The sequence below is a fragment of the Alligator mississippiensis genome, chromosome 7 (genome assembly GCF_030867095.1).
Source record: "Alligator mississippiensis isolate rAllMis1 chromosome 7, rAllMis1, whole genome shotgun sequence".
Lineage (NCBI taxonomy): Eukaryota > Metazoa > Chordata > Crocodylia > Alligatoridae > Alligator > Alligator mississippiensis.
In genome coordinates this window covers 59,846,741-59,857,459 of record NC_081830.1, presented here as the reverse complement: position 1 = coordinate 59,857,459, position 10,719 = coordinate 59,846,741, and the positions used below count along the sequence as shown (strand labels likewise).

General features: G+C 49.2%; 1 protein-coding gene and 1 non-coding gene across 2 annotated transcripts; one reads left to right on the top strand and one right to left on the bottom strand.

Annotated features, from left to right (window-relative positions):
* Window positions 1-372: 372 nt before the first annotated feature.
* Window positions 373-4,686, bottom strand: LOC102558366 (zinc finger protein ZIC 1). Its single transcript, XM_006278598.3, has 3 exons — window positions 3,036-4,686; window positions 1,758-1,921; window positions 373-994 (listed from the first exon to the last, which is right to left on the bottom strand). Exons 1-3 carry the CDS (start codon window positions 4,009-4,011, stop codon window positions 797-799), a joined length of 1,338 nt encoding a protein of 445 aa, XP_006278660.1. The 5' UTR covers window positions 4,012-4,686; the 3' UTR covers window positions 373-796.
* Window positions 4,687-7,238: 2,552 nt separating this feature from the next.
* LOC102558599 (uncharacterized) lies at window positions 7,239-10,598 on the top strand. Its single transcript, XR_009463460.1, has 3 exons — window positions 7,239-7,378; window positions 8,998-9,140; window positions 10,401-10,598. It is a non-coding gene; the product is annotated as an uncharacterized LOC102558599 (transcript).
* Window positions 10,599-10,719: the final 121 nt, after the last annotated feature.

Genomic DNA, 10,719 nt, shown 5'->3' with positions numbered 1-10,719 from the left:
GCCAAAAGCAACGGACAGATATAGTTTATAGCTTTTTTTAATATCACTTTACATAAACAAATGTAACAGTTTGACACGCAGATCCAGGCTTTCACTATACGAATTGCTTGACAGGACGTGGAACAACATTTTACTGCACTACTTAGACTGGACTTTGGGACGAAATGTTTGCACTTTATACAAAAAAAGCACATTAATACCAATAATATTCTGTTAGATCGACGTTTAGACTGTAATAATACAAAGTAATTCACATTTTGGTACACATTTACTAGAACATTCTTGCCATTCAGTACAAATAGTTGAATTTCTACCGCCTCCCTCTTCCCCCCTCCTCCCCCACCCGGCACCTCACCCTCCCTTCCCCTCCCCCCACATAAATGCAAAGACCACAATTCCACAGATTCCCCTTATTCAACTTGCGATATAACTATTTACAAAATCAAACAGTACATTTTAAGCTAATAATTCTGTATTTACAGAAAAAAAGGCCGCTGCCCAAGGAGACATGCAGTTGGAGACCTCTAATCAGTGGTTCCAGCAAAGCCCTACACAGTTGGCATCTGGCCTGGTAACCTTGTCCTCTCATGCATCGCACTAACCCCTTGCCTACCAAGCCTCTCAACAAAACAAAACAAAAAAGATTCTTCATTTGAGTCAGTCCTGGGTCTACTGGCAGCTTTTTTTTTTTATTAATTTTGATTTCAAAGTGTTCATTAATTTTGGAGTCTTTTAAATAGGGTTGGTTGGTTGTTATTTTTGTGGGATTTTAAAATTATTTTGTTTGTATTGGGTTTTAAACGTACCATTCGTTAAAATTTGATGTAAGCGTGCTGTGGCTGGACGTGTGATGGACTGCTGAGGAAGAGGGGGATAAGGAGCTTGTGGTCTGGTTTTCTGTAGATGGAGACACGATTGTTGGGGGGGTCGAGGATTCGTAGCCTGAACTGGCGGCGGGAGAAGGCTGGGACCCCTGGGAGGATGACTCATGGACCTGCAAAATAAATACGACATAAATAGATAACAGAGTAGAAAAGGGGGGGGGGGGGCAGATATAGAAAACAGGAATATAGACTTCTAATCCCCCCACCCCACCCCCACCCTACGGGCACCCCCATGCCCCCTCCTCCCCCACAGGGAACCTCTAGGCTGAATTCCCAACTTCGCCTCGGAAATGTTACAGACCGTTTTGCTGGGCCAAAGTCTGGGGAAATATTGCATTGCTGGGAATGCAGGTTGCTGGGCGCATAGAAACGCGCGACTCGAGCTGTTTGCATAAACAACCTGCTTCCCAGGCTCCCGCAGGGCACTCCCATGTGAGCTGCACCCGGGCCTGGCACACAAAAGGGAGCGGATCTGCTGGAAGCCCCGAGTTGCCCCGCTCGCCGAGCCCGGCTCGCCGCGGCCAGAGCCCGGAGCCTGCTCCTCCATTGTGAGCCCTCACGTTCCGCTCGGGAGCACGCCTGCCCTTGAGCCAAATAAACAGCGCTTGTTTAAACCTTTCTGGAAGAAACCCAGCCCTGGCCAGATTGCCCTTGTCTCTCCCAATTTTCTGGCCACTGAGCACTTCTCCCAAACGCTGCCTTACACCGCCACAGCCAGACTGAGAGCCAAACACAGGGCACTTCTTCTTCTTTTTTTTTTTTTTTGCAAGTCTCCCAGCCTTAGCTAGTTAAATAGCAGCGTTGTAAATCGCCAGGAAAGCGTCAGAGAGAAAGGCTGGGGAAGAGCACATAAAAGAATGCAACGTCCATTACCTTCATGTGTTTTCTGAGGGAGCTGGGGTGCGTGTAGGATTTATCGCACATTTTGCAAAGATATGGTTTGTCAGAAGTGTGCACATGCATATGCTTTTTACGGTCGCTGCTATTTGCAAAGCGCCTGTCACAGCCCTCGAATTCACACTTAAATGGCTTTTCACCTAGTGCAGAAAAAAAGGGGGAGCCGATTAGAAAGCCGCATTTGCACCGTTCGGGTGGAAGAGGCAGGAAATCGCCCCCGCGGCGCGGAGCCGTGAGACGCCTGCAACTTCCCAAATCGCGACTGCTGGTTCTCAGCACCCGGACCCACGCCCGGGCTTCACCTCCCCTCGCTGTGCGGGGCACGGTGGAAAGAGCCGTCCCTTCCACGACCCCCTCCCCCGCCCCAAAAGAAGAGCTTTATTTTAATTTCCCAGCCCCTGGCATGTCCTGCTCATCACAATGCTCCAAGCGATACACGAGGCGCTACAGCGCTCAGACACAAGCCTCAGCGTCTAGGTTCCGCTTTTCTGACTCATTCTCGTGATATTTAGCCTGCCCAGCCCACATATTTTCATACAATATTGAAAATTATTCTGACCAGGACCAGCTTTCCCCTTCATGCCTTCAGAGCTACCGACATCGTTGGGAATAATCTAGGAAATCCCTGCCCGCTCCCTGGCAATGGCAAGATACGGAGAGCAGCAAAAGCAGGCAGCGAAGTCTATGGATTTATATATCCTGCGATTTGGAAAAGTTTGTGCCCATCTCCAGGGCTCATTTTAATGCTACGATCAGAAAGGAACATCTTCGGCTCGGATTTTTTCAAATTACCCCTCGCAATTAAATATTAACCAACGCCGGATTTACAAAAGGGGATAGGAACTGGCTGCCTGGATATTTAGCCCAATTTCTCATTGTGATACAGTAAAATCTGACGACGACCGATTAATTAAAACCTATAAATTTACCCAGGCAGGATGCTGCTATTTTTTTTTTCTTTCACTCCCCTCCTCCAGGACAGTCGTTCTCCCTCTCTTTTCATTAACGTTAGGGGGGGAAATAATTATTTTATTTCATTTTATTTTGCTTCCGAGACGCTTTGGAAATTGTTTCCACTCCCTCCCCCCTGCTCCAAAGGCATCTCGCACAGCTCCCATCCACATTTGCAGAAAGCAAGTGCCCCTTGCCAATGCTTTCCCCTCCCATTTTTCCCCTGACTCCCAGCCAAGACTCTTTGGGGAAAGCTCAGCTCTGCTAGCTGCAGAAAGAAAGCTACAGAGAAGGGTACTGTACCTGTGTGAGTTCTTTTGTGTATTTTGAGATTCTCTGATCTGGCAAACACTTTCCCACAGCCTGGGAACGGGCAAGGGAAGGGCTTTTCACCTGTGTGGACTCGGATGTGATTTACAAGTTTATATTTGGCCTTGAAAGGCTTCCCCTCTCGAGGACACTCTTCCCAGAAACAGATGTGATTGGACTGCTCGGGTCCTCCAACGTGCTCCACGGTGACATGAGTCACCAGCTCGTGCATCGTGCTGAAAGTTTTGTTGCAGGACTTTTTGGGGTTTGACAATTGCTCGGGCTCAATCCACTTACAGATGAGTTCCTGTTTGATGGGCTGCCTCATGTAACGGAAGAAGGCCCCTGCCCCATGGTGGGCTGCCATGTTCATGTTCATGTGGCCATAGCCGTGCAGCTGGGTCGATGCATAGTGCTCGGATCGGGGGCTCGTGACCTGGCCGTACTGATCGGGTCTCCCGTACATGTCTCCGGAGAAGCCCAGGCGCATCTGCCCGTTCACCACGTTGGGAGAAGCGTGGCTCGTGGCTTGCTCGTGCAGCCCCGGGAAAAGGATGTGTCCCGCGGCATCGGTGTGGCCGTGGGGTCCGGCGAAGCTGCCGGCGGCGGAGGCGAAGAGGCTGTGCTGGGCGCTGGCCGCGGCCGCCTCGCCGAAGCCCCGGTTGCGGAACAGAAAGTCCCGGGTGGAGTTGAAGGCTGCGCTGGAGTAGGAGCTGACATGGGTCGGGTGGTGGTGGTGCCCCAGCGCCGCCGCCGCGTAGCCGGGTGCCTGCGAGGTAAAGGCGGTCTGACCGGCCGAGGCCAGCTCGTGGGTGCTGGGGTTAATTTTAAAGGCGCCCATGCCATCGGCGAAGGGGTTGATCCCCAGCCCCACTTCTCTGTCCGTCACATCGCCCGTGGAGTGGTGGCGAGACGATCCGAAGGTAGTGACTCCTATGGCGGGATACTGCGGTCCAGCATCCAGAAGCATCTTCCCACTCTCGGCGCAGCGACCAAAAACACACAACACGGAGGAGAAGCAGCAGCCAGCAGCAGCAGCGGCGGCAAAAACACCCTCTCTGGAAAGTCAGCGACAATCACCACCAAAGCGACCACATCAAAATCACCCCCCTCGGCATCGGCGCGCCGGAAAAAAAAAAGGGGGGGGGGAGAAGCAGAAGGAGGAGAGGGGGAAAGACCTCGCAGTTGCAAATAATAATAATAAAAAATATTCACCAAAAAAATCACTGTCTCTGCTCTGGCTTTGCCGGGGTTGCACGGGGAGGGGGTAGGGGGCTCGGAAGAAGCGGGTCGCGGATAACAATGCTGGAGAGAGATCAAGGCGCGCAGCAAAAACAAAAAACAAAACAAAACAAAAATAAACTTCCTTCAGTTCGCTTTGGGCTCTGGGAAGGCAGCGGAGTGGCCGAGAGATTTTTCTCTGCTCCTCGCCTTCCCGCACTCTCCCCGAGCTTTTTTTTTTTTTTTCCTCCTCTTTTTTTTGGGGGGCCTTTTTTTTTTCGCTTTGCAAAAAAAGGCGCAAATCATGCACAATATTGTCTTTTGCGGTTTATCTTCCTGGGGAGAAACTTTCACCTCCTCAGCCGGGCGGTGAACGCGAGACTGATAGCGGCAATCATTCCTGCAGATAAATGAATTGAAAAGACGACACCGTCCCCCCCCTTGATGAATGGGAGAAAGGGGAGGAGCGACGTCAAGGCGGACGTGGGAGATCATTGGTGCCTGGCGGCTCCCCCCTTCCCTCTCGGCTCCCCCCTTCCTCGCCAACTAAGGGCGCGCAAAGCCTCCTCTCGCTCCTGATTGGCCCGCCCGGCTCATCAATCCCAGGTATTGTGCAGCGCGTTGACATCCCTTTTGACAAACAGGGCTTCCAGGAGTAGCAACTTTTTTTTTTTATAAAGCCAAATTTTTTTTGCACGAAAATATTTCAAACGCATCTTTTTGTGTGTGTGCACGCGCGCGCGCTCCAAAAACCTGATCCATATTATTACTGTTATTTTTCCCCCCTCTCTTCACAATCATACTCTTAATGATGGTAATGATGATTGCCTGGAGATCAAGAATTTTTAACCACCCTGAGCAACTTTTTAGGGTGTGAAAAGGGAAGCCCTTTTGTGCCTGGCTTCTTTTGAAGTTGTGTTTTCTCCTTGTTTCAAACTGCAGCTCTCCAGAGCATATGCCGATTGCGTTTGATTTTACCTTTAAACAACAAGCGTGATTTCTCGGGGTAACTGACTCTAGCCCTCCATCAGTTTTCTGAAATAAATCTTGTTTTCTGCACCCATCAAAACGCAGGTGGGTGAGAGCTCTTAACTTTCTAGTTTCTGTTGTTGTTGTTTCCCCCCTTTTTGTTATTGTGGTTTGTTTTTTCCCTTCCCCTCACCCCTTCTTTTTTTTTTTTTTTTTCCTTTTTTTCCACGAGATCCCTTTCATTCAGGTAAAAAAAAAACTGTAAATTTCTCAAAGCTACTTTGTTTCCTCTCTGCTGCATGAAACTCCCGGGTACTTTCTTTTTTCTACTTTTTTTTCTTTTTTTGGTGGTGGTGGTGGGGGGAGGGTAAAATTTATTTAAAATCCTCGATAGATCGGAGCAATGTAAATTTTCTGACATTCAAACCTTTTCTAGTTCACAAATCAGTCACCCTTGTCACAGTTATTGAAATTCCTCAACTTGCCACACCAGGACGGTGGAAAAAGCAGGCGGTGTCTTTGTTGCTGACCAAGCTTTTGATCGCCAGAGAAAATTTACTTACCTTCAGATGAGTGAGCAGAAAAAGAAATAACACTCCCTTTGATTTAGTTAGGAAAATGCAGACATTTGGATTCAGTGCAAACATACAACACTTGGTTGTTTTCTAGATGCAACCCTCGATTAACCTGTCTTTCCCCAGCTCAAAGTCTATTGAAAAACTGCGGATAGTTCCTTTTTGTTCTTGCTACAAAGAGCCATTGACTATATAGTAAAATGATTGTTGAAAGGTATAAGTATAGCACTTAAAAGAAGAAAATCTTTGTGACTCAATCAATTAAGCTAAGTAACATTTTCACATTATTTTAAATGGTGCTCCGGCTTTTAAAAAAACATACCAGATTTGCCTTTTACTGAGAATATTAAAAAAAAAAACCAACCCTGCAGGCTATTTATTTACTCAGTAGGCTGAATATTTATTAGGTCTAATTATTTTCTGCTAACGAAAACACAAAAAGCTAGCTAAGAGTCGGAATCCTTCAATTTTCCCTTTTTTTAGCCCTCCACTTGGTTTATTCGCAAGTAAATCTTATCCCTTCAAACTCTTCTTCCTAAAGAAAGAAACTTTTAGCTCATCCTTTCAAATGAAAGGCATGTGGAAACAATCACCATCTCAGGTACTGGTGAATCGGACATGGGATCGCCTGAATATTTCTCATTTTAGGACTTCCTTTTTTTTAAAGGGGATATAGAACTGCCTTTTTTAAAGGGGATAAAGTGCGATTACAAAATAACAACTTTCAAAATGCATTAATAAATGTATCGCTGTATATTAGCTAGCTGAGCAGTTTGCATCTCTTTAATAGGTGAAGATGATTTTCAGTGCAGCCTTGTCGAATGATTACTCCTACTCATTATGAATAAATGTAGCTGGGGCTACATTTTTAGCCTGTTTTGTGAAGCAAGCGTGAAAAAAATACAATTACAATATCTTAGAGCAACAGGTATAAACTATGCATGGTGGGTGTGGGTGTGTGTGGGGGGAGGTCAGTGAGTGCTTGCCTATCTTTTACTGGATGTTATATTACTATTTATGCCTCCTGCTAAAAATACCAGGGTAAAGTGCAAGGTTCTCACACCCTAATAATGAGAAACCTACAAGGCAGTGACACCGGGAGTGCAATAAACTCGATTGTCCACTCTTAGACTCCCTCCAAAATGCAGGGGGAACCCACTCCTCTGCAACCTGTGGGCAATCTAGGAGGAAGGCTGGCGAGAGGATATTTTTAGGCAGCGCGTCTAAGTCTACAGAGTAACAGGGGATGTGAAAAAAAAAAAAGTTGTGGGTTGTAGAAGTTATCAAGTGGGATTTGCGGCGCGCGCTCTGCAGGGAACGAAAGCTGCTCCAGTTCAAAGCCACATGCACCAACGTGACACATAAGCCATTAAAATATCATCCTGACGGCTCATTTCTGCTTCATCATACATTCCCCAACTGCTTCCAGAAAGCCAGAAAAGAAGAAATGAAGGATGACCGCCTCGCTGGAACCGCCAGAGAGGTGGTGGGTTTTAGTTCCTACCCCCTCCTTTTTGTCAGTTCAGAAATGATGGGCAGAACTGAGGGAGCATCTTCAACAGGTCGAGTGGGGTAAGTGAGTGCGGGGGGCGGGGGGCACCGGCGGGCAGAGAGGGACCTAGCACCCGCTCCCCCCCAGCCTGCCTGGGTCCTTGGCACCCCCTGGCTAACAGGGAAGGGGGCCTGGCACCCCAAGACGAGGGGGCAGGGAGCCCATGCCCGCTCTGAGAAAGTGGCTTGGCATCCCGGCCCCCCACGTGGGGAAGGCTTGGCGCACCTTGGCTGGGAGAGGGCTGGCCACCTGCTGGGGTAGGCAAGGAGGCTGTGGAGCAGGGCGGCTTCCCCTCGAGGGGTCCTGTGCCCTTCGCCCCTGCCTCCCCTCACAGAGGGAAGGGGCCGCGTCTGCCCCAGGGCTGTGCTCCCCTGCGCCAAGGGGAAGGGGCTCCTCAGCCGTCGCTCCGCCAGAGCAGCGACATCCCCCCAGTCTGCCGAGGGGGCAGGGAGGGGCACGGGCTGTGCGCACCCCCGGGGGCAGCGGCTTCTCCGCCCCCACTGGGACGGCCCAGGGTGTCTCCGCCCCACTGGGACCGGGGCACAGGCACCCAGTGCTGCCCCCTCCCTCCAGCCCTCCCCCGAGGCGCGGGCAAAGACCCGGGCCAGGGGCGCCACCAGGGCAGGGGCTCGGGGCCACGCGTCGCTGCGCCCGCGGGAGGCGGAGGGGGTTCCACAACAGAGCAGAGCATCTCTGCCCGGGGCTGCAGCACGCTGCCACCCGGGGCCGCCGGGGGGTTGGTCTCGGGGATCCGTCCCGCGAAGCTGCTTTCCTTCCCGAGAGGCGCTTCACGGGTTAACTGCCCCCAGCACCGCGGCAGCGGACAAGCAGGGGGCTCGCTAGCTCGGCCGGCGGCGGCCCCAGGGCCGGGGGCTCGGCCACTGCCCTGCTCCAGCCGTCGAGCCGCCGCCAAGTGCAAGCGCCCCCAGGCAGGCGTGCCCTGCACCAGCACCACGCTCCGGCGAGTAGCGTGTGTCCCGCACATGCTCCGGGGCTGGGGCAGACCGCACAGGCCCGCAGGCGAAGCCGCGAGAAGGCGAGAGCTTCGGGGCATCCCGGGGACACGCACAAGGAGACCAAGCAGCCCCCAGCTCCCACTCGCCGCGCAGCCAGAGCGGCGTGGACAATCTCCCCCCTTTACAGCGAGGCTTGAATGCCCGTGAAATAACAAGCCTGTGGCTCCAGGGGAGAGTGCAGCAGCCGGGGCTTGTGGCTGTCCTGAGCCTTACAGGTGAACTTTATTTAAAGAAAAAATAGAGCCTAGCTTCAAGGCAAACCATAAACCTTCTCCCACTTCCCTGACGGGGTGCGGAAAGTACGGGCTGACCTGGGCAGTAACGGGGCTCGGGAGCAGTATCCTTGATGCTGGTCCTACCTGCGACTGGAGAGACAAGGCAGGGATCACATGCGGGGAGCCCGCCTTTCACCTGGGGCCCAGGGACGCGCCGGGGCAGCTGCAGCCGCCCCAAGCCCGAGCAGCCCGGGTCGTGGTGCCAACAACATTCGCTTCCTCGCTCACTGGGTTGTGTGCGGACCTGGAGGGTCAGCACCTTTGACCTGCAGCAGAAGTCAAAGTTTTCTAGGGGCAAACACCACCCACACACAGAAGCACCTTTCACGTTCACCCGTTGTCTTCCAGGTACTGAACAGGTTCGCGCAAGAGTAAAAATTGTTGCTCACATTTCGCCATCGCTTGAGCATCTATTAGATTAGCACTGGGTCTTCACTGTTGCTGCCTGCTAGCTTTAGGAAGGATCCATGTGGATGGAGAGCTCTGGAAAGGTTAGTGTTGTCCCGCAGAAACTCTCCTTCCTCAGGCAGGAGGACTATTTACGTGACAGAGGCATGAGAGATTTGACCAGTGCCCTATACCCAAGACTTCTTTCCAGACAGAGTCCTTCACCTTCGCTTTTGTCACCTGACGATCATTTACAATTCTAAATACGACACTGGGATTTTTTTCAGGTTTCAACAAGTTAAACTTGACGTTTTATGCATGCCCGGCATCCACAATCTTAAAAATTATTACGGCATCCACAATCTTAAAAATTAACAAGTTAAAAATGTAAAATAATAGTCTAGGTAAAGAAGATATTGTTGATCTATCTAAATAATCAACGTTTGTCAAAGTTTAGACGTGTTATATTAAGTTTCGTAAGTAGATACATACTTCTCTACTCTCTTACAAATTTTCCGTCATGGTGGTAAAAATGCTGAAGTGCATGTCAAATTATTTTAAGAGAATGTGAGCATATATTCATTATATTTTTATGAGGGGTCATAATTAACAAATCTGGTATTTATATTTGTAAATTCCTGGAGGACAAAAGAAAAAACCCCATATACACAGATTGATCTCAGATTCCGCTCTTTTTTTGTATATAAAAAAAATCAGCTGGTGCTTAATTTTTAAAAAATCGGATTAAAATATTTCAATAAAAATCAAGTCTGCAGGCAGACCTCGTGTTTCCTAGTGCTAAAAGGAATATATCCGAAGGCACCAAAGAGTACCATCTTCATCAGGGAGAATGGTGTGTCTGGTACAGAGAGCAAGTTGATATCCACAGCCAAGAGTGTCAGCTTTGTAATGTTAATCTATGTTGATGAAATATGATTAAAAACTGCGACAGCATCTCAGGTTGGTGTGTTGCAAGCAGTACGAAATTTAATTTTAGGAGGGAGAGGTCTGTAAACAATATATTCAAGTTGGTAGAAATTCGCCTTACAACACACTGCCAGAAGGTGAATGCCAGATCAAAGCAGAGATGAAAAGATGTCCTTTCATAATTCCCCCCCCCCCCCCAATCAACCATGGAAACTCCATTACTCTATAAAATACGTGCAAGCTTCTTTTTGGCGGGGAGGGGGAAGCTCCATTTTTCTCTTCAGTTTTGGAAAGGAGTTCAACAAGCTTTAGATGGGTTCATTCTTTTTTCTTTTTTACTATCTCGTTGCATGATTCTCGAATCATATCCCTTCTCATCATTTAATAACTCAGGAAAATTGTTTTACTCTTAACTTTCCACCCCTCTCCCCAAACAGGAACAAAGTCAAGAAATGAGACCCAAGACTTCCCTTGTAATGAGGAAAAGAAAACGACTTTACAGAAACATCCTGGAAAAGTCAAGTAAGTTAAAATATGTCTTTCTTGAAGTTCAAAGGAGACAATATTTTTTTCAGCTTAGTGGTTAACGTACTTGCATAAACACAAATCAGTGACACAACGCCCCACCAGCAGCTGCTTAATCCCGCTCAATGCCTATTCATTTGGAGGTTCTAGAATTAATATTTGACGACTCTCTCATTGAAACAACAACCCCTGACCCTATGTGATTGCACTGTCACATTATTCTATGACATA

Excerpts from the sequence above, each read along its gene's own strand:
- LOC102558366 (XM_006278598.3), bottom strand. The coding sequence starts at position 4,011 with ATGCTTCTGGATGCTGGACCGCAGTATCCCGCCATAGGAGTCACTACC. Across the intron at positions 1,922-3,035 it reads ACACAAAAGAACTCACACAG|GTGAAAAGCCATTTAAGTGT; the intron begins GTACAGTACCCT and ends TTTCTGCACTAG. Across the intron at positions 995-1,757 it reads CCCTCAGAAAACACATGAAG|GTCCATGAGTCATCCTCCCA; the intron begins GTAATGGACGTT and ends TTTATTTTGCAG.